The 21,792-nt window shown below is 46.7% G+C and overlaps 1 protein-coding gene across 1 annotated transcript in view; it reads left to right on the top strand.

Moving 5' to 3' along the window:
* Positions 1-13,185, top strand: part of Polr2A (RNA polymerase II subunit RpII215) — a 65,628-nt gene extending 52,443 nt beyond the window's left edge. The window contains exons 21-24 of the mRNA XM_050187190.3: positions 549-731; positions 2,215-2,418; positions 9,502-9,688; positions 11,641-13,185. Coding sequence (XP_050043147.1) covers positions 549-731; positions 2,215-2,418; positions 9,502-9,688; positions 11,641-12,986 — 1,920 coding nt within the window. The 3' untranslated portion in view covers positions 12,987-13,185. The remainder of the gene's footprint in view (positions 1-548; positions 732-2,214; positions 2,419-9,501; positions 9,689-11,640) is intronic.
* Positions 13,186-21,792: the final 8,607 nt, after the last annotated feature.

Genomic DNA, 21,792 nt, shown 5'->3' with positions numbered 1-21,792 from the left:
CTTTCGTGGCAGTCCCATGGGTGCTGCCATGTTTGATCATGTGGTGATGCGTCCATTGCTTGTCTCAACTGCCTCCGTTGCCTTCATGTTTACAGTGAATGTGGTTGACGCCCGGCGTGGTTCAGCAAACCTCTGTTTCAATGGATATTGTGGGCAGTGACTGTGTGGACGACACGAAGCTTTGGCCACAGCTTCACACGACATAAGCGCTTTCGGAGCTCATTACGGCTTGTACAAATAGTTTGAGCAGCGTATGCAGTGCTTCTACTAAAAGTGGCACTAGAAATGTATTCCAGGCTGTCCAAACTTTCTGCTTACAAATTAAATCATGATCGGTGTGCTTTGCTCATAGTTCTTTATTTGGCAAGCAATTTAAAGCAGCAGCTTGTCATGTCTCTGACGCAGTAAAGCTCCCTGGCATGATTGCTATCTGATTGTTTATTTACTACTTAATGTTTGAAATCTACTATTCGGTATTCGCGTTCCCCTAGTACTTATTGTTGCAAATTTTCTTGTTCCCATTGTCCCACAATCTTTTCTTTTTCTAGGTGTACATGCACCTGCCTACCACAGACAACAAGAAGCGCATTGTCCTTACTGAGACTGGAGAGTTTAAGGCCATTGCCGAATGGCTTCTGGAAACTGATGGCACCAGCCTCATGCGAGTGCTGAGCGAACGGGACGTTGACCCTGTCCGGACATACTCCAACGACATTTGTGAGATCTTCGCTGTAAGTTGCCTGGTTCCTTAGGAGTCCACTGACTTCCTTTTTATGTTTTTGTTGTTGTTACTTTGCTTTCTCAACTTGCTTCTTGCGGAGCTGCTAAGTAACCTGCTGCTGGGACGTTTTCACCCATAAATAATTTGTCCCCTGCACATAAACCTGTGTGCTTAATTGAAATCATTGGAAAAGGAAGAAAAAGAACAGAGAGGACAACTGAAACAAACGAACACAGACTAGTATGTTTGTTCAAAGCAAAGCCACAGATACAACCTTGCTTTGTGTGTTTTTGTCAGCAACAATTTCACTGCAGCTCTCTTTTGAAGTGCGGAACATCTTTAAGGCAGTGCAAGTTCTGCCGGTGCACTTCACGGCAATTCAACGGGCATTGCCAGGAAGCACACTTCAGTACAGGGAAAGTGCATATAACTTGCACATCACTTCATGCTTAGATTTAGACTTTTTTTGTCTCTGGGTAATGTGTGTGAAGATATGATGAAATGGCTCCATTTGTGCAATTTACTGTGCAACAGGGCTACTCAAATTGCTTTTTTCCTTGTAGCATGTGCCTGGCTTTATTTCGATAACGAAAATATTATGGTACAAGTGGCTGTTCTTCAGCCTTATATAGCTATTCAGGTATCTATTCAAGCTATTTGTATCTGACCGTAAGGTTCAATAGCATTTTTCTGGTGAAATATGTTTACATCATTGAGATCAGCACAATGGTCACACTTTGCTGGAATTTTTTTTTTCACAAATGGGATAATGACAGGTAATGATCTACTTGTGCAAAGGAACTTTGGGCTAGCCGTAACTTATTCATACTGAATTTAAGAATGAATACCAACAGGCATCATACATTCTTGCTACTCTCATAAGTTTACCAGGTTGTCTGTTTTAATAGAAACATTTATGTTCTCCTTTGGTAGATATTGCATTTCTGTCGCATCAACTATAATACTTCCCAGACACTACTTGTAGACAAATTGCTGAGCGATATTAGCTAATTAACACTTTCACTGATTACTTTTGTAACTACTCACTTTAGAGCACATGCTTTTGTTGTGGAATTGAAGCCAATCAGTAAGGAAGCAATGTCCATTCAGCAGAAACCCTGTGCTTAGCACCAGTTGTGATAAATATGTCCTTACAATTTGCGGTGAAACACATTGGTGTTCCAATAACGTATGTAAACATTATTTCACAGTGCTTATAAGTGCTAACTAGAATATTGCAGATTTTGAAGACATATGTCTGTCCCAGGACATAGTTGCCTGGTGGTGGAGCTGCGTTTATTATATCCATGCTGATCCATGTTAGTAATGTGTATAAAACTAAAGGGAGCATAAGTTCACTGCCTTTCCAGCACTTTCACCAGCAACATATGCTTAACTAATGCGATCTGATGCGTTGATGTTTTGGTTTGGAGTTTGTTGGCAAATGTTTTGGCAATTTGTAAGCCATACCTAAAGGGGATGGGATTCTGCAGGTGCTGGGCATTGAGGCCGTCCGAAAGGCTGTGGAGAAGGAGATGAATCATGTCATCTCGTTCGACGGTTCGTATGTCAACTACCGCCACTTGGCTCTCCTGTGTGATGTGATGACCGCTAAGGGACATCTGATGGCCATCACACGTCACGGAATCAACCGACAGGACACGGGGGCCCTCATGAGGTGTTCCTTTGAAGAGACCGTAAGTTAAAATTGAGCTTGATATCTCGATGGTGTTTTCACTCTGTGACATTCCCATGCCAGCTGTAGAGGGCATATTTTTGTGACCGGTGTTTTGCATGGGACTCGTGTAACACTCACTGGCAATGTCTTTAGTGACAACACACTTCCCATACCAACATACCAACTTGCTGCTATGAAGAGCATTCAGGATTCTTTGGTTTTTGGCTGCATTGATAATCGTACATTTTTCATGTGCAGAAGAGAGTAAAATACTGCTCCGATCATTTCATTTAAGCACCTGTGTGTACCACGTCTTCCTGTGTACTTCAAGGTTGCCCCATTTCACAGTAGTCCTTATGAAATGTTAATGAGTTAATAAATACCCATACAGTCAGTGACAGATCTTCTTTTACTCCCTAGTTACTGGGAAAACGTCTGAAAGATCAGGCAATCCGAAAAATGAATGCATGCCTTTTACTGCCCCCAAGGGCTCAAATTGCCACAGGCAACTCTGAAATAGCTCTGAAGGTCTGCCAGTACAGACTGCATATTGGTGCACATACTGTGATGAGAGACGGTGGGTGTATGCATGTATATGCAGTAGAATCTTGTTGATACGATCTCTTTATGTACAATTTCCCAGTGCCAACAGTCATGATCGACAACACAAAAAATGACCCAATACTATTACAGTTGCCAACGAATTTTTTCGACTACAAAAATTTGCACTTGATGGATATTATTGACCTCATAAATGCACTGTGGGGGTTCCCATAGAGCTAATGCATTATTGCGACTCATTTTTCGGACAAATTTAGGCTCCAAAGTTCGATTTTCTGAACTAAATCGCTCATTCCAAGCCACACTCCCGACCTTGGGGACTGCCATGTTGGATTTTCCACTGGCTTGCCCAGGCTTGGCTTCCAGTGACCCACTGTATAGCCTCCAAGATTTGGAGGCACAAGCTTTCAATAGAGCGTGTGACATCTTCCCGTCTCAGAGACCATGCCCTGCCTTGGCTGACAAAACGCTGCAGTAGACGACACTTGTTTCGGTCAGCACTATTGTCATAATCACTTAATGTGGTATACATTCTTTTTTAAGGCTTCAGTTGCTATTTTGCATATGGTGTGTCTGCAGAGCAGGTGTGTCTTGTAGACATTGCAACTTTGTGTGTGTTTGTGCAGCTTCGCATTTGTGTGATCGGCACCACCTCCTGTACATTCGCAAGAGCCAAGTGGTGCGAAAAAATGTGGCTCACTTCTTTAATCTCCATGGCGATCTCTGGCAACAAAGATTACCAACATGGTGACGCTCTTGTCAGACTGTGTACGGAGACGATGTCATTCGTGCGCAAATCCAAGCAAATCTGATCGCCTCCAAGCGTAGTATGAAGCAGGGCATTATTAAAGCCACTCTAAGCCTAATAAATTTTTTTTTAGTTGAACCAGTTTTTCGGACTATTCAATATTTTTTTTACTATTTATCGTTCCCTGCAAGGTTCAGAAAATTGGTCAGCAACCGTATTTGTTAAGGCTAATCCCGGAAAACACGGATCTTATGGCATCAACGTTCAGTAGATTGCTAAACTGTGATAGTATGATACGTTTTTCACCCGCTAGATCTCATGTGAGCAAGAAAATGCGCAAAAGGCATACCATTCAGAACAGTAGTCGCCTGCCGCAGCAGCTTCTCTGCAATACTCGCCCGTCCTCACTTGAAAACTCCGGTGCACATTCACTTTCTTATTTTGGTTCCAGGTCGTCGCATGCATCATTCACAGCTATTACTGCCAGCCCTGTTGTGATAAGCATGTTCACCTAGCTCAGGGTGTCTGCCAACTGAGAAAACCGGGAATTCTCAGAGATTTTGAATAGTCTGGAAAAACTCGGGGAAAACTCGGAATTTGTGCTTCAATCAGGGAAAATCGTTGTCATGTTATTAAAAGGGAACGAAAGGCCCCCTAGTGTTGGCTCGAGTAAAAGAAAGAAATCATAACGAATAGTCTTTGACGTCATGTTGTCGGCTGGAGGAGTTGCTAGTGTACAGTCGACTGATTTTCCGGACGCCCGATTCTTGTGAAATGCCCGATAATGCAGACGGCTTCGTGGCACCACCACGTGGCCCATAGTGTCAATGTATAAGAATGTCTGTAATTTCAGATGCAAGAACCCTTCGCTGTCCAATTTTCTGGACTTCTTGCCGCGACCGCACGTCCGAAACGGCAATAATCAAAGCCAACGCCGCCATTTTGATTATCTCGCCGCCTCGAACCAGCGCTCTTGCATGCAGATCTGCTGGCAGCCGTAGCCACCACCGCGGCAACATTTAGCTAGCTTTTTCGACGTTTGCTATTAAGGTTTTCCCATTTGGTGTGCTGCATTTTTCATCGAAAGAATTCGTTGCTTTCAGTAATAGCACCGACTTCACCTCTGTAATCCTCACGATTGGTTTCGAAGCTTAGAAAGCATGACGCGTTGCATAATGCCGGTTCTCGAAAGGCAGCTTCGCCTCAGCACAGCGATGTTACGCGGTGAAGCGTACGTGAAGTATTGCGGCGAAGCTTATCAAGTGCGGGAAGGGGCAGTTGTCACTGGACACAGTAGGTATTCCATGATTATACACGCATGCATCCGCCGTCTCCTGTCACAGTACAAGCACCGATATGCCTAGTAAGTGTACTGGCAGGCCTTCAGAGCTTTTTCAGACCTGCCTGTGAGGATTTGAGCCCTTAAGAGCAGTAAAAGACATGCATTCATTTTTTTTGACTTCCTGATTTGATTTTTCGGACGTTTTCGTGGCCCCTAGGGAGTACGAAAAATCGGACATTGACTGTACAACTGACCAAGAGGATGCTTCAACGATCCGTAGGGCGAATGCGTGGCAGAACGAGGACAAAACCAAGAATCACCGTTGCATTGAGGAATGATTGGGAAAGAAACTGGGCCACCTCTTCTTTGAAGGAGCTTGAGCTCAAAAAGCAAAGTGTTGGCTGACGCAAAGGTGCAGGTGGCCCTCATACAAACCAAAATAAACTCTTCAAAGCAGTGAAACACAAAACGGAGGCAATGTGCCTGGGCTAAGAGTATGTGAGGACATTTAAGGTTGACTTTCCAACTGCTGAGAAAGAAATCTCACTTGTAACAAAGTTTGTTTCTAATACCAATGATCTTGCTATCACTCGATAGAAATAGCTCATTTTCGAAAATATTTGCTTCTCTATGCATCTCTTTTTATTCGTATTCGAAAATGTTAGACTTGATTTACAATTGGCTTTATCATTTTTCTTTTTTGAATATATTTTATTTGCAGCGCATATTACTATCCTCTACCTTCAGTTTTCTATTTTGAATAAAATAAACACTACTTCTTAGTATTTACACTGGAATAAGCTTTTTTCTTATTTTTTACAATGCTTACATGAAGGGCTGACACCACATTATGCTATGTGGTGTCAGCCTGTCTTGACATAAAATAGTTCTGTGTTGCTCAGGGAGAACCTGGAAAACTCAGGGAAACCCTGTAGCTGTTTTACAGCCAGGGTGTCTACCAAACGGGAAAACCGGGAATTCTCAGGGATTTTGAGTAGTCTGGAAAAACTCAGGGAAAACTCGGGGAATTTGCGCTTCCATCAGGGAAAATCGGCTGTAATTTTATTGAAAGGGAACGAAAGTTGCGGTAATGCTGGCCCAAGTAACGAGAGAGGAATCGTAATGAATGGTCGTTGACGCCGCATTGTCGGCTGGAGGAGTTGTCAGGGTACAGTCAACAAGTGACTTTCAGGATGCCAGATAATTTGGACAGCTTCGCAGCACCGCTGCGTACCCCATAGGGTCAATGTATAAGAACGTCTGAAATTTCGGACGCAAGAACCCTTCGCCGTCAGATATTCTGGACTTTTTGCCATGGCTGCAGGTCCAAAACGGCATTAATAAAAGCCACAACTGCCGCCGTATTGTTAACCTCACCACCTCGAACCGGCACACTCGCACGCAGATCCGCTGGCAACAGTAGCCACCACCGCGGCAATGCTAGGCTTAGCTGCTTTGAGGTTCGGTACTAAGCTTCCTCCTATTCTCTGCCGTGTTTTTCATTGAAATAATTCGCCGCTGTCAGCAATGGCACCGACACCGCCTTTGTGGTCATTACGATTGGCTTCGAAGTTGGGAAGCACGGCACGTTGCATAATGCTGGTTCCCGAAAGTCAGCTTCTCCTTATTACAGCAATGTTACGCTGTGAATCATAAGTGTGGGAAGGGGCAACTGTTACGGGACGCAGTATGTATTCCTTAATTATACACGCATGCACCCGCCATCTTCTGTCACAGTACGAGCACCGATATGCCTAATATGTGTACTGGGCCTTCAGAGCTTTTTCGGGTGTGCCTGTGGCGATTTGAGCCCTTAAGGGCTGTAAAAGGCATGCATTTATTTTTTGGGGGGGGGGGGGGGGGGGTTCACGGCCCCTAGGGAGTCTGAAAACTCGGACGCTGACTGTACAACTGTCCAAGAGGATGCTTCAAATAGTCCGTGTGACGAACGTGCAGCCGAAGGAGAACAAGAAGACAAAGGACCTACACATCCAGAAATTAAAGGGAAAGGAAGCATGCTGCCGCTTTTTTGGAGGAGCTTGCACTCTAAAAGCAAAGTGTTGGCTGACACCAAGATGCAGGTGACCCTCATCCAAGCAAAAGAAAACTTTAGAACAGTGAAACGCAACACTGAGGCGTTGTCCGCAGGCTGACAGTATGTCAGGATAGTTCAGGTTGACTTACCAGCAGTTGCGAGAGAATCTCACTTGTGATAAAGTTCGGGCCTCGTATCAATTAGCTTGCTATCAGTTGATAGAAATAGCTCATATTTGAAAATATTCATTATGCATCTTTTTTATTCGTATTTAAGAATGTTCGGCTCAATTTGCAATGGATTTTACTATTTCTTTCGAAGATATTTTATTCGCTGTGCATTTTGCTAACCCCTCCCTTCTGTTTTCTTTTTGAATAAACACTACCCCTTACTATTCTAACTGGATTAAGTTGTTTTTTATTTTTTAACCTGCTTACAGAGAGTGACACCATTGGTCCATATGATGTAGGGAGCCCGTCTTGACATACAACAAAGTTCTGTGTCACTCGGGGAATATTGCAAAGGCACTCAGGGAAAACCTGGAAAACTCGGGGAATTTGGAAATGTCAACTTGGCAGACACCCTGCACAGCGCATGGGGTGCAGTGCCGTTCGAAGCCTACTGCACGCTTTGACCCTTGCCGTACTTCCTGTGGTTCGAAGCCATTAGTGAGAATGACAAAAGCGGAGTCAGCGTCCTTGCTGACAGCAGCGAATTCTTTCAATTTTGAAGCCAACATTGAAGCAGCTATGCTTACCATTGCTGCAGTGGCAGCTATGGCTGCCAGTGGATTGGTATGCAAATATGCTGGTTTGAGGTTGCAAGATAATCAAAATGGTGGTTGTAGTAGCTTCAATTAATACCGTTTTGAACCTGTGGTCATGGCATAGATTTGGAAAATTTGGATGGCGAACGGTTTCGGTATTTGAAATTTCAGATGTTCTTAAGCTCTATAGGATACGTGACTGTGCTGTTAAGGCATTTGAATTATTGGGCATGTCCGAAAACTTGGTCGTTCACTGTATTTACAGAAAAGGGGTGGCTGTTTGGCTTGGATATGGTTGGCCTTGATTGAGTATGACTTGGATGGGGCTGTTGGGTAATAAAGCTGATAGGTTGTTTTTCTTATGTTGTAGAAGCTTATTCATCTTGCTAAACAAATATGTTCAATATTGTTCATAAACTGACACTTTTAGATGCAACCAATATTTTATATTCCAAATGTAACAAGTCTTTGTCTCTGAGAATGTGGTGCTGACGACATGTTTTATTCGGTCGGCAGCACTTGACACTTTCCTGCTGTGCTGTTACAGTTGTCAGGCTTCATTCATAGGGCTATTTTGTTTTCGTCATGCCTCTGTCATCTACAGACTGTCCCCAAGAAGATGGTAGGATTTTTGAGGTCACAATAGCACCAGCATGGACTATGTCTTGTTGCTCAGTTCTTATTCTTAGCTTGAGAAAAACAAAATTAGTATGTGCAACTAAACCTTGCTTAACCAGTTGCATGCCATTATTATCCTGAATTGTGACAAAAAATGGCCAAATTATTTTTAAAGGCCTAATTGCTGACACGTTTTACCACCTCATAAAGAATAAATTTGCTTTTGGTTGCCTATTCTGTGGATTGTGTGCTGCCATCTACCATAAGCATGACTGGGCTTTGAGACGAAACTAAACTAGGCTCATCTCTATTGCTGCTAGAAAAAACAGAGTACTGCTGGCAAGCACAGGTTGTTCTTGGCCGTTTTTACCAGGAACGCGTGGACGAACCCAGCTTGTCCAAGACAGAGGGAATTAATGAAGTTGAACTTTGAGCCAAAGTATTCTTAATAGCTATACAAGTTAAAACCAAAGCATCATTGTGGTGCCACTTGGGCAGTTGAATTTTATTTACCTGGTTTTAATTTACTAATCACACTTGCCTTGCTGGGTTCAGAATGCAGTGTGCATCAGCCCTTCCCCCTCCATTGCTGTGCCACACAGGCACTCGACTACCATGGTCGGTTGTGTGCTCAAGGAGACAAAGGAGGATTGCATACATGCATGGATGCTTATTAGTTTGTGTAGGCAAGCTAGCAATGCAAGGCACTGAGAGAGCTTTTAAAAGAGTGTGTGATAAGAAGGATTCACAGCTTATCATCAAGGTACGTAAGAATCCACATCGACGGCCACTGCATGAGGGACACGTAAAAGGGATGAGCTTGGCAGCAGCAGTTGCCACCCCGTTTCGAAGAGGATGGTTCGCATTATCTATCCATGACTGAAGGACATCTGCCCTCTCTCCCCAACACATTGTTTCAATGCACTTGCGAAGCACAATGCTGTCTAATAAAATTTAGGGAATATGACCCCCCTGTGATATGCAATAATTCTCTTAACACCTGCAAGCTTTTGTTGGAAGGTCTCCAATGGAGGCTTGAAGGTCTACAAGTGTTTTTGTGACATTGTGGCTTCCATTTCTTTCTGTGTGCAGGTTGATGTGCTCCTGGATGCTGCTTCACATGCTGAGGTTGACTTCCTGAAAGGTGTCTCTGAAAACATTATCATGGGACAGCTGGCACGTATGGGTACAGGGGCATTTGACTTGATGCTGGATGCTGAGAAGTGCAAGTACGGCATTGAGATTCCCATGAACCTGCCTGGAATGATGGGATCCCTCTGTGAGTGTGCTCTAGATTCCATCTTTCTCTCTTGACTATGCTGTGACATCGTGTATTTCTTACTGTGGCTCTTTGAGCTCAATAATATGACTTCATTAATGTTGGATATTTATAATTTTTGTTAGCCATCTGTGGCCAGCTAATCTGTGCTTTAATCTATGGCATTTTGCAAATATTGAACAAAGTAAACAACACAGTAATACCTCATGAACTCCATCTTGCATGTCTTAAAAAATTAGCTAAGTCGAAATTTTCCGCGGCACCGAACCATTTCCCATACGTACCATGTATTTATTGCCCGTTATGTCGAAAAAAAAAGTATTTTTGGGCCAAATTGCAGATATATTGAAATCTTGACTGAAAGCGGAATGAAAACACTCCGCCGCTGGTCTGTTAAACAAGCCTGGCACGATGCTGCCGTGCCTTAGCTGCGTCTACCACAAAGCAGACGCTTTCCCTGAATGTGAAGTTGGAACCTAGCAGGCAGCATAACAACTTTGTCAGGCAACCATGTGGCACGTCATGTGATGGGAGAGACCTGTGCAGCGGCAGGCCCTGCGAAATAGCACTTTTGACGCAGTTTGTTTTGTTCGTTTTATGCAACTCACGTGATTTATCATCAGACGTGTGCTTTCCATATTAAGTTTATTCTAAGCAGCGCATGCGGCACTGAATTTTTATTCTACGCAACGTACAATAAAAACACATGTGTTACATATGTTCCGGTACATCCTGCATGCATAGCGCATACTCATGGATGGTCATGTCGTTTTCTGTGGCACCATTCCCGGTAAGCCTGAGCCGCGTGCGTTACTTAGTAGAAAGCGACGTGAGCATTCACAAGTACGCATTATGTGAGCAGGATGTACTGGTGACAGGTGAATTTACTGATGCCAAAATCACTGGGATGGCTACAAACGGAGGCAACGGTGAAGGTGATCATGATGCCGAAAGGCCTTAAAAGGTGCCGACATCAGCCGAAAGAATAAACATGCTTCTCTTGCTGTGAAATAAAGTTAAGTCCAGTTACAGGAACAGTCGTCTCATGCAGTGTGGGAAGCAGTTCAAGGACTCCTTTCTAGTCCCAAGTGCTACCATGAAGCAGACCAGCCTTACACACTTTTTATGCACTGAATAAAATGATAGTGCCACAAAACGGAGCTGGTTGATCTCTCAGGCATGTTTTTGTTTTAGAACCTTACGAAGAGCCAGTTTAAAAGCTCTTGTTGAAAAGCTTGTCAGTAATGGCAAATTTTTTAGAAAGAACTTGACTTTTTACTGCAATTTCTGTGACTTTGCTTGTCTTGAAAATCCGGTTATCTCAAAATTTTTTCCGGTTTTACTCATTTGAGTTAATGAAGTATTACTGTATTTGGTCAGCCAATTTGCTACTTAATGTTTGCTTTGACCTGAATCTGATGCATATGAATATATAAATTGAAGGATTGTGTGCCCAATTGGTCCTTTGTTTTGTTTTTGTGAAGCATGCATGACAGCTGTGTGCCCATGCACCGTCATTTTTAACTGCGAGAGTGTCACTGTGGCATTTTCTTTTAAGCCTTGATCAGCTCTGGAGCAATATGGTTGGTGCATTTATGGCTGCACCTTATTCATAGCAGAAGTGAAGGCTCAATTATTTGACATTATTAATCTTGCAAATTTATAATTTTTTGTTTGCCATTCATTTCAAGCTAATGTGTCCATTAATCTGTGGCATTGGGTATTTAATAATTTCAAAACTTTTGGCTGTGTGCTATTTGGGTTGGTACGGCTTCAGGATGCACAGTGCTTCAAGTGCCGTGGTGTCTCGGCAGGTTGCATGGACATGCACTTCTGATTCTGTATGTGCCCTTGAAATGTGCCTGTTTTGTTCTGTATATAAATCTGGCCATAACCAACACATCTCGCATGTTTACTGCTATTCGGGCTCTCAAACGAAACATATCTTGCAGGTGGCCCTGGAGTGTTCTTTGGTAGTGCAGCCACACCAATGGCTGGGATGTCCCCTCAGATGACACCGTGGGCGACAGGTGCCACTCCGGCTTATGGCAGTGGCTGGTCACCTAACGTGGGAAGTGGCATGACACCAGGAGGTGCTGGCTTCTCACCCTCTGCATCAAGTGATGCTAGTGGCTTCAGCCCTGGTGCCTGCAGCCCTGCATGGTCACCTCAGCCGGGCTCGCCAGCCTCGTCACCTGCATCACCTTATATACCTAGCCCCAGCTCTCCAAACTACTCTCCCTCTTCACCTGCTTATGCACCTTCTTCCCCCTCTCTCACTCCTGCCTCCCCAACCTATTCCCCAACATCTCCGTCCTACTCTCCCACTTCTCCATCCTATTCGCCAACGTCCCCCACATACTCGCCCACTTCTCCCAACTACTCTCCCACATCACCAAGTTATTCGCCAACATCTCCCTCCTACTCCCCAACAAGCCCCAGCTACTCCCCAACATCACCATCCTACTCCCCGACATCACCGTCCTATTCTCCAACAAGCCCGAGCTACTCACCCACTTCGCCGTCCTACTCGCCAACTTCGCCATCTTACTCTCCCACGTCTCCTTCTTATTCCCCCACTTCTCCATCCTACTCTCCAACCAGTCCCAGCTATTCCCCAAGCTCTCCCAACTACACTCCTGCATCACCTTCCTACTCGCCAACCTCGCCTTCTTACTCCCCGACCTCACCGTCCTACTCACCCACTTCTCCATCCTACTCCCCAACCAGCCCATCCTACTCCCCTAGCTCTCCCAACTATTCTCCTCAAAGTCCTAGCTACTCGCCAGGTAGCCCCAGCTACTCTCCAAGCAGTCCGAAGTACTCTCCAACCTCTCCCTCTTACTCTCCGACAAGTCCTAGCTATTCTCCTGGCTCGCCCCAGTACACGCCGTCGTCTCCCAAGTACTCTCCCACCTCTCCAACGTATTCGCCAACGTCTCCATCGTATTCTCCATCAAGTCCGAAGTATTCTCCAACGAGTCCAAAGTACTCACCGACAAGCCCCACCTACACGCCTTCGTCTCCTAAGTATAGCCCGACCTCACCTCAGTACAGTCCAACGTCGCCGCAGTATAGCCCCACGTCGCCAAAGTACTCTCCGACGTCACCCAAGTATTCTCCCACGTCACCAACATATTCCCCGACATCACCGAAGTATTCGCCTACTTCACCTACTTACTCTCCCACAAGTCCCAAGGGATCAAGCTACTCCCCAACCAGCCCGGGCTACTCCCCATCCTCACCGACTTATAGCCCGACGAGCCCTAACATAGAAGAGGATAGCGACAATGACTAAAGTTGATTGCACAAGTGCCAACTGTGTTGGCCTTTGTACATACGGCTCATGGCCTTATTCCACTTTTTTTATGTGTAATCTTGCTAAGTAGTGTCTATAGGTGCATGCCATGGCAAGGGAAATGCTGGTGCCTCTCTGCTGCAAGTGAAGCCATTAAAGATGTATTGCACTAATGTTTTAAATAAAGATTGTTTTCGGAGCTGCCTGTGTTTTCTTTTATGTGTGTGTGCAATATTGTAATTTCATTGTGATGGCATGCTCAAACACAGCATTGTGGTTAACGAAATGAAATGTCAGACTGCCATAATTTTCTCTGGTTCGTGGGCTCAGTTACTGCGATAGGAGACAGAAATACCAACCGCTCCCTCGATGCAATACTGTGCAGTCTTTGTTCAGCCTTCCCAGTCTTATCCATGCACTTCTTGCAAGCAGCTTTCTTTAGCGTGGTGGCATCCTGCAGGGAGAGTAAAAGAGTATTCCTTCTCTGTGTCCCTCACTACACACCTTCCCTCTGTCAATGATGCACCAAGCAGATGCTGCAATTTGTGTGCATAGACATAGCACTTGTATCCTAGCGCCCAACTGCTGTTGCCACCGGTAAGCACTTCAGGCTTGCAGTGCCTGCACTTATTCTAAAGGGCCCCTGAACCACTTTTTATCGTAGTGGAGGAATGCATTTGAAGTTAAAATGGGCTCTTTCAGAAGTACTTTGCCGCAAGAGTATTTCAGTGCGGTCAGCGGAAGCACTATCTGTTGGCAATGAAACACCCCCTTCGCGGTGCTTCCGCTCCCTCGGTGCTTCGCACATGAAGCGAAAGCCATGGCGGAGTGGGGCGTGCTCGCAACGCTCCGCCTACTAAATCTCAACGTGGCGCGCAGTTTAAATTGATCACGACCGGTCCGGACGCGCGCGCTTGATTTTGTATGTTCACGTAGATGCCACTACTCCCGATTTCGGTGCCTACGACGCGCCAAACGTTTTTGTTCAACGTGGTTGCCGTCGGCGAGCCGCAGTGCGCTCAGCCAGCGGACTCGTCGCGGCAACCCGCAGCCCCGCGGCGACCGCGGTGTCTATGCTATATGGCGGACCGCAGCTGCATGCAAGTGCGCATGCGTAGCTTTTGCTTTGCGCACGACAGGGCAAATGCGTGGCAGTTTGGGGGAGTTGGTATGTCATGACATTTTTAGGCTTGTAGCGCAGCTCAGAATGAGCAAAAAGGAAGGGGTAATGAAAAGGAACGGAGCACTCACTCTATTCTCCGTTCCTTTTCATTACCACTACCACTTTCCTTTTTGCTCATTCAGAGCTGCGCTTCAAGCCTAAAAAATACACGACAGGGCTTGAGTGCGTGCTCGCGCTCGTGTTCCAGTATGGCCATGCTACTATACGGACCGGCTTGACTGACGACAGTAGCCACTTCCAAGCTGCGCATTTTGAAGTGCCATCAATACTGAATACACCAGCTTGATCGACGATAGTAGCAACTTCCAACTTGCGCATTTTGAAGCGTCGTAAATAGCCTAATACGAAGCGTCTTGCCAAGGCGTCCAACCAGGAACGGCCGTGGTTAGCACGCGCTGGCAAGCGTGCGTGTGATTTGACCTTAAGTTTCGCATGTTTCGTGGCTAGTTGAGTGTCCGAACATAGACATACGCATAGACATTCGTCCGAACTAGTCGAAATTAGCGAGACCAGACGGCTACGGCACCGATAAGCAGGGTGGCCAAAGTTTAATTCCTATGCGGACAGCCGCTGCCGAGCGTGAGCTGGCGATAGTTAGCTTCTTCAGGAAGTGCGTAATGATTGTGGAAATTCTAAATTCTAAAGCAGGTTTTTCAACCTTGTAAGCCTGCTGCTGGAGAAGTGAGAGTTGTTTAATTTTAGCTCGGGAAGCTTGAAATAGTCATTTTTCTCCCTTTTGGCCCCGCCGAAGCAAACGGTTGCAAAGAAAGGGTAAAGAGTGATAGCGGCATGTGGCTGGCAGTTCTGCTGGACGAGCGAAACGCCTCTCACGGTGACTGCGCGCTTTCAGGCGAGGTCAAGCAGGACGAAAGCGATTAATGGTTGAAGAGAATATCCGTGCCTGGCCACGTGCATCGCATGCGGCCGTTCTGACAGCGAAAACTGACGGATCCGTGACCGGCTGCTGGCTCCTGTTGTGCGCGATGGCTGATCGATACAGAACGCGTGAGTGCCATGCCTATTCACTGCACGCACCGTTCCCAGTGTGACCGTTGTAGCAACCCGTTTCTGAGACCGTGGCCAATTAATCGTTCTATGAACCCCTTTCACAGCAAGTGTTCACTTGACAAGTGTACGCGAGCCTAAAGTGTCGCATTGACAGCTTTCTTGAGGCAAAGCGCAAAAAAAAAAAAAAGAACACGAGGACGAGAGAAGGAAACGAAGACACAGCGCTACACTAAGTTGCGGTATTGCCCTATTGTACGATGGTATATATGTGGTAGCCATGTGCACTAAAAATTCAGTTCTTTGTAGCGCTGCATCTTCGTTTCCTTCTCTTGTCCTCGTGTTCTTTTTTGCGCTTTGCCTCAAGTTGTGCAGTACCAACTAGCCAGCCAGTCTCTTCTCTTGGACAGCTTTCGTTGACGTTTGGCCTGCACTTCGTACGTTACTACGCGCTATCGGTTTTTCTAAAGGGTGTACGCAGGTACATACGAGCAGTGGACGGAGCGCCACAACATATGTCACTCCTGTACCTGCTGCCTTAGTTTACAGGTGCTAGCTGTTTATCAGTATTATCATGCACACTGTGTTGGGCTCTGTGGCTTTGCGTGGTGCACGATTGCCATGTGTTTGTGACGCTCTCCCTTGTTGGGTTACTGGTATGTTAAAGCGAGCACTGACACAAAAATTTGAAGTCGAAATAACTTATGAGATCGATTTAGTTGGTCACACACACATCGTCTATAAAATATCAGCGGCGAATATAGCTTAGAACATGTTTAAAATTAATTTTAAAGTACGTGCGCGCAGCCAACCGCAAGACGGAGCACCTCGCGACATTGACATCAGGCGGGATTGTAAATAGCCAAGAAAACGCTACGTCATATGCAGTGGCGTAGCAACAGGGGGGGCCGGGGGGCCGTGGGCCCCGGGTGCAAGGGGGCCAGTTTGGGGGGGGGGGGTGTCATATACTTCTGAAGACACCCCTCTTTCCGCCGGCTACGCCCGTGGGGGGGGGGGGGGGGGGGGGTGACAAAGAAGACCTATGGGCCCCGGGTGCCAGACGACCTAGCTACGCCACTGGTCATATGTGGCTACGTCACGAATTTTCGTTGGCTGCCATGCGGCTTACATGTGTTCTCCTCTGTTGTTGCTTGTTCTAGCTGTTGTACTTGTGGTGGGACGCCCTCCGTGTCGCTGCAACTGCAGTTTTTGTCGTGTCCATCGGGATATTTTCCACACTATCACCTTGACTGCGTTGCACTGACCACGCACCAATACATACACGCTACTGGTTAAATACCGTGCAGGCCACAACGTTCAACGCCGATTTGTTGTGTCTTACCATTGAACGTGGCCGATGCGAGGGTTTTGTTGAGGTTCGTCCTCGCCATCGGTTGGTGTCCCAACCCCGGGTTGGGACACCAAATTTTGAGGCTATAAAAAGCATGTTGTAGGCTGCTTCCGTATGCAAGGACACCCAGAACGAAGTATTGGACGCTGCAAACATTTTAAAATAATTTTAATTCAGCTCCAAAAAGTCATTAAAAACTCCTTCTCGTAGTCGAGACCCATCGCTAGCGCGGCAGTTACTACGTCACAGAGGAGGAACGAAAATATTGACGTCATAGCACACTAGCACAAAAACGTGACGTATGATGAGTAGCGATGAAATGCCGATTACGGAGCATGCTGAGCCGAGCGACCGAGCATAGCCTCCACTATGACCGAGCTACAGGCATATAGAAATCCTTTCGCAGGCACGGACACAAGAGGAGAGAAGTGGACAACAGGAACGCCGCACGGCGGCCCGCGAACGGCCAACTGCGTGCGGCGAGTTGCCGAGCGGACGGGCCTACGTTTGAGCCGGCCGACTCCGAAAGGGACCAGGATATGCGGCGTTCGTGTTGTCCGCTTCTCTCTTCGCATAGTCGCATAGTTCGGCAGCTCGGAGCGGTCTCTCGTTCGCTTGGCCTTTCTCAATGTGAGGGTCTGTCCACGTTACCGGCACGGAAACTCGCCGCACGCCGTTTGCCGTTCGCGGGCCCCCGTGCGACGGCGGTTTTGCTCGCGAACGGCTAGATTTCCTTGCCGTAGAGAGGATAGGCCCGGGACCCATTTGTGCGGCAGCCGTACGGCGAAGCGGCCAATCGGCGACCAAGGAGTGGTCACTCTGGCACCGAGGGCAGCTTCACCGCCTCTGATCGTTCGGCGCCGCCGATATCGTCGCTAGGCCTTTTCCGGTTCACTTCAAAGCTAAAGCGTACGGCGCTTCGGAATGAATCACCGACTCTCACAAGCCGCAATATTTTCTTATCGTTGTTGTCGTTCTTCGCAATAATTATAATAATCGCGACATGCACTTCGAATCGCCAGTTGTTCACATCTGCTGGCAGAGCACGCGTATGCGCGAGCAGACGACGCAGCATAGTTTTACGTCACTATTTTTTTGTGGCCCACGTGACCAAGCCATGTTGCGTTTCCTCCTCTGTGACGTCATAGCATCCCCCGGAGCCCAGAAACCGAAATCGCTCGGTATAATAATGCTATTATTAAATTATTTATCGTATATATATGAATCCCGCTGTGTGTATCGTGCTCCCTGAAGCATGACACAACGTTTGGATCAACAAACGCATGAACGAAAATTGTGATGTCTCCACCCCTTTAACTACTTATTAAAGCAGAAAAAACCAAGTGCATTTTTTTGTGTCAGTACTCCTTTAACGCGATAGCGTTGACATACAAGCGTCGTTGTCCGTTGGAAGCAAATTCATCCCGAAACATGCAGGCCCTCCGCGTGGCGCATAGGCGTTACTGGATAATTGAATTGCTCAAAGTAAAATGCGTCGCAAATTTCGTAAAGTACGACTTACAAGCTACAGACGTGGTATCGTCGGACCGAAGTTTGAATATACGAGAAAACATAATTCTCTTACGAGAAAACTCAAACCCCTTTTCCAGTTGCCTTTTGAGGTCTGTCTTACATACGTTAAAGTGGGGCAAAAAATAAAAGAACTGTAAAAAATAAGATAAATAAAAAACAAATAAATAAGAAGATAAATAAATAATAAAAAAAGGTCTGTCTTACAGTAGGAGCGGCGCGCTCCACTCGGTTCCTTGCAACACCATCCAGATGGCACTCGCCTCCCCGGCAGCGGTGGCGACCGCCGTGGGGGAAAGAAAAAAAAAAGAACCAGAAAGCTCGCCTTCGTGCACAGCGTTCGCCGCCAGCATTTCCAGGAAGACATTACGATGCAATGGCCGGGAAGCGTCAGAAGCAGTCGGGAATCTGAATGCTATCGCGTTCCACTCTTAAAGGCGAAGCTTAAGCAGCCTCCAAGTTTTAGAGCGATAGGTCTACTCCTTCAGGTACAAACCCACAAAATGCCTGGTTCCGTAAATTCGGCCTCAGGCAAGGTAAAACGGGGACTTAGCCTGCCATTACCGGTGACTGCTGCGTACGCCGCGTGGGCGCCCACATCTTGAAAGCGATCTGCGATGTGTACAACGTGCGCCGTGTGCTGGCAGCTTCGCATGTGCTGTGCTTTCGACGCTTAATTGGCGTTGAAGCGAGACGCAGCATGAATGTCAATTCGCTCGCTGCTGCTGCCGCGCCGAGCAGCGTCTGTGGGTTGTCTTGCGGTGCAATTGTAGATGTAGTTGCTGACGGCACTGAGCAACGCCTGTGTCCTTTCCCAAAGCAAGCAAAACCGTACTATCGCTCGACAAACTTCCCTTGCCCGTGTTTACCGGGGGCACGGCCTGCCGTGCGACACCGTGACTGAACTCCTGCACCCCTCGGGCTGCCCTTCACGACACAGGACACTTCTACGTGCGCTCCTGACATTCGCCGAGGCTGTCGGCCTCGCCGACCGCCTTTAGCTCCATCCCATTTCCGCGGCGTGCTGCTGTTTCTGGTGCTCTTTCTCTCCCCCTACTTTCATTCCCTACCCCCTGTGCAGCGCGGTTGAGGTGTCCTCTGCTGAGAGACAGTTACTGCGCTGCACTTTACCCCAACCTTTCCTTCCCATCATCAAGAATCTCCTTCTCTCGACAAACTTGGTTTAACTGCATTCAACCACGGCGATGTTTTTGTTTGTTTTTGGAAGAGGAGCAAACGCCTGAAATTGAAGTAAGCGTAGACGAGGCCCAATGATTCAACCAACGTTACTAACGTTGGCTTCAACAGGCGGCGGACCACTCACACGATTATCTTTGTACAGGATTGTATAGGATTCTTGTACAGGCGAACCATACTCGAAACCACTCGGTGGCGATTGTGCTGTAAATGTTTGGGGTGGGGCACCGAGTGATAGAAAACGTGTCCCCGTTGCCCCGATCAAACGTTCTGGACTCAACTGCTGATATAGGGCCTCCATATAGGTGTTCCAGCTCCACCCTGCATTCCTAGGTGTAATCCCTTGTAAAAAGTTGTAAATACAGTAAATACAAAGTTTATTCAAACTTCATCTGTGTGTGCTTCGGGTGTTGGGGAAAAAACAAAGAAACGTCCCCGGAAGAAATGTCCCCAGAATATATGTCCCCTTAGGAATCGCTTTCTAGGAAAAAAATGTCCCTAAGTGAAAAGTTAACTGAAGAATTAATTCTGTGCGAATTCACTTGACAAAGACCTGTCCTCTTTATTAGACACTTAATTGGCTTAGGCTTATGGGGTTTAACGTCCCAAAGCGACTCGGGCTATGAGGGGTGCCGTAGTGGAGGCCTCCGGATAATCTTGGACCACCTTGGGTTCTTTATCATGCACCTGACATCGCATAGTACACGGGCCTATCGATGGACACTTTCATGGCTTGTAGAATAAATGTAAGTATGAAATATTTTGCAGTACCAGGGGACAATTAGTGCAGTCTCTTTCATTTTCTGCTTCGTTGTTGCAATATTATTCGCAGCATTATCTACAGGGTTGTTGTGGGGAACGCTTAGGCGGTAGTCTCTTGAGGATTTGTCCACCATTAAAGCACCTTTACATCAATTAGGTTTAGCACAACGCCAGTGGGTGCCGGAGGCAGTATCTTTTCGCCTTGTGTACATATAACCACCAAGGTACAGCTTTGTGCCTCCTTTGTTCAGCTTGAATGTCTCCATTCTGCAAATAAGTACCGTATTGTTTAGGTCAACACCAGGACAAGTATCAAATTTTGAGCGCATTGCGTGCCGTTAATGCACGTCTGCTAATCCGTACACTTGCGAGCGCTGGTGCGACGGCCAGACTGCTGCCTCCAGATGCAATGTATAGGCGCTGAACTTTCATCCCCTGTGTGTTGTTTCAGGCTCGTGTGATAGCTATAGTAGGATATACAACCTAAAAAAATAAAGAGCATCAGTTGGCAACCAAGGCACACGGACCGCGCGGGCTTGTTACTCCGCCAGCCAATCACAGAAGCAAACAAAATCGTAGTCATGCGACCATTTCAAAATGGCGTCGTACTTGATACCCCGGGAGCGTCTGCTGTTCTTGAAGAGTCTTTTCATCGGCGGATGCGATGAAGTGTGCAACAGACCTGGACAGAGTGTACGGAGTCTGAGCATTTCATTCTTCGAAAGTCCACGGTACAGTTCATTTCACTGCTGACCCCGTTTTCCTCATGAAACTTCAGTGCCAACCGAAGTGAAACTTGACAATAAATAGTTGCAGCGAAGCAAGGCGTTCTATTTCAGTTCAATGAAGAATTAGGTTTAATTCACAGTTACACTATAATAGACGAATGAATACGTACAAAATTACGCGCATATAACTTTATTTTTGTGTTTACCGCCTTATTTAGGTAACAGGGACAGTTTGAAGCACTAACTATTTGCAGCCTCGCGGGGGAGCAGTGGATGGCGTTTATGAGGACTTCGGCGGGGCTTCAGCGCAGACCTGAGTTGTATCCGACTATAGATGACATTGTATCTGACATACGCATCGTATCTGACACTGTATCTGACTTGAAACATATGTAGATATTGACACGTGTACTTACATTTAACGGGCGACCATGTTTCGCCGCATAACAAATGTTATCGGACAGCGCGGGACGCGCCTGCATGTATCCGAAGTTTCTGGAAAGTTGTCGATGCTTCTATCCGCTGTCTGTTGCCGCCGAACCTTGTGTTATCTGATTTCATCGCGTGACTCGAATGTTGTAGAACTTTGTGGAAGGCATGTGGGTCCCAACGATTAGTCTGGAACCTTCGATGACTGCTGTATAAAAGCCGACGCACTTGACCCGCTGATCAGATTTCCGACGATCGCCGACTGTGTTCGCCGCTTTCGTTGTGCTATAAGTGTAGCCTGTTTTGTGGGCACAGGTTCGCCCAATAAAATCTAGTTTTGCCTTTCACAGTATTGCTACTGTGTTCTTAACGTCACCACCACGTGACATCTGGTGGAGGTGCTAGTGCGTTCATGTACCGAACGCCCCCGCAAAGCCGCGATCCAAGCCCGAAGCCCGAGGACAAAACCAACATCGCCCAAGACCAGCGTGCTAGCCGCAGACTGCAAGGACTGCCCCCAGAGCACGGACTTCTACCTGAGTCGACAAAGAAGATTGTGGTCAACACAACCCCAATGGCTGCCCCAGCGTCCCCCGTTATCCTACAACAACCTCGGGACCC

This window comes from Dermacentor andersoni, chromosome 2 (genome assembly GCF_023375885.2).
Source record: "Dermacentor andersoni chromosome 2, qqDerAnde1_hic_scaffold, whole genome shotgun sequence".
Taxonomy (NCBI): Eukaryota; Metazoa; Arthropoda; class Arachnida; order Ixodida; family Ixodidae; genus Dermacentor; species Dermacentor andersoni.
This window is presented reverse-complemented; position numbering and strand designations above follow the sequence as displayed.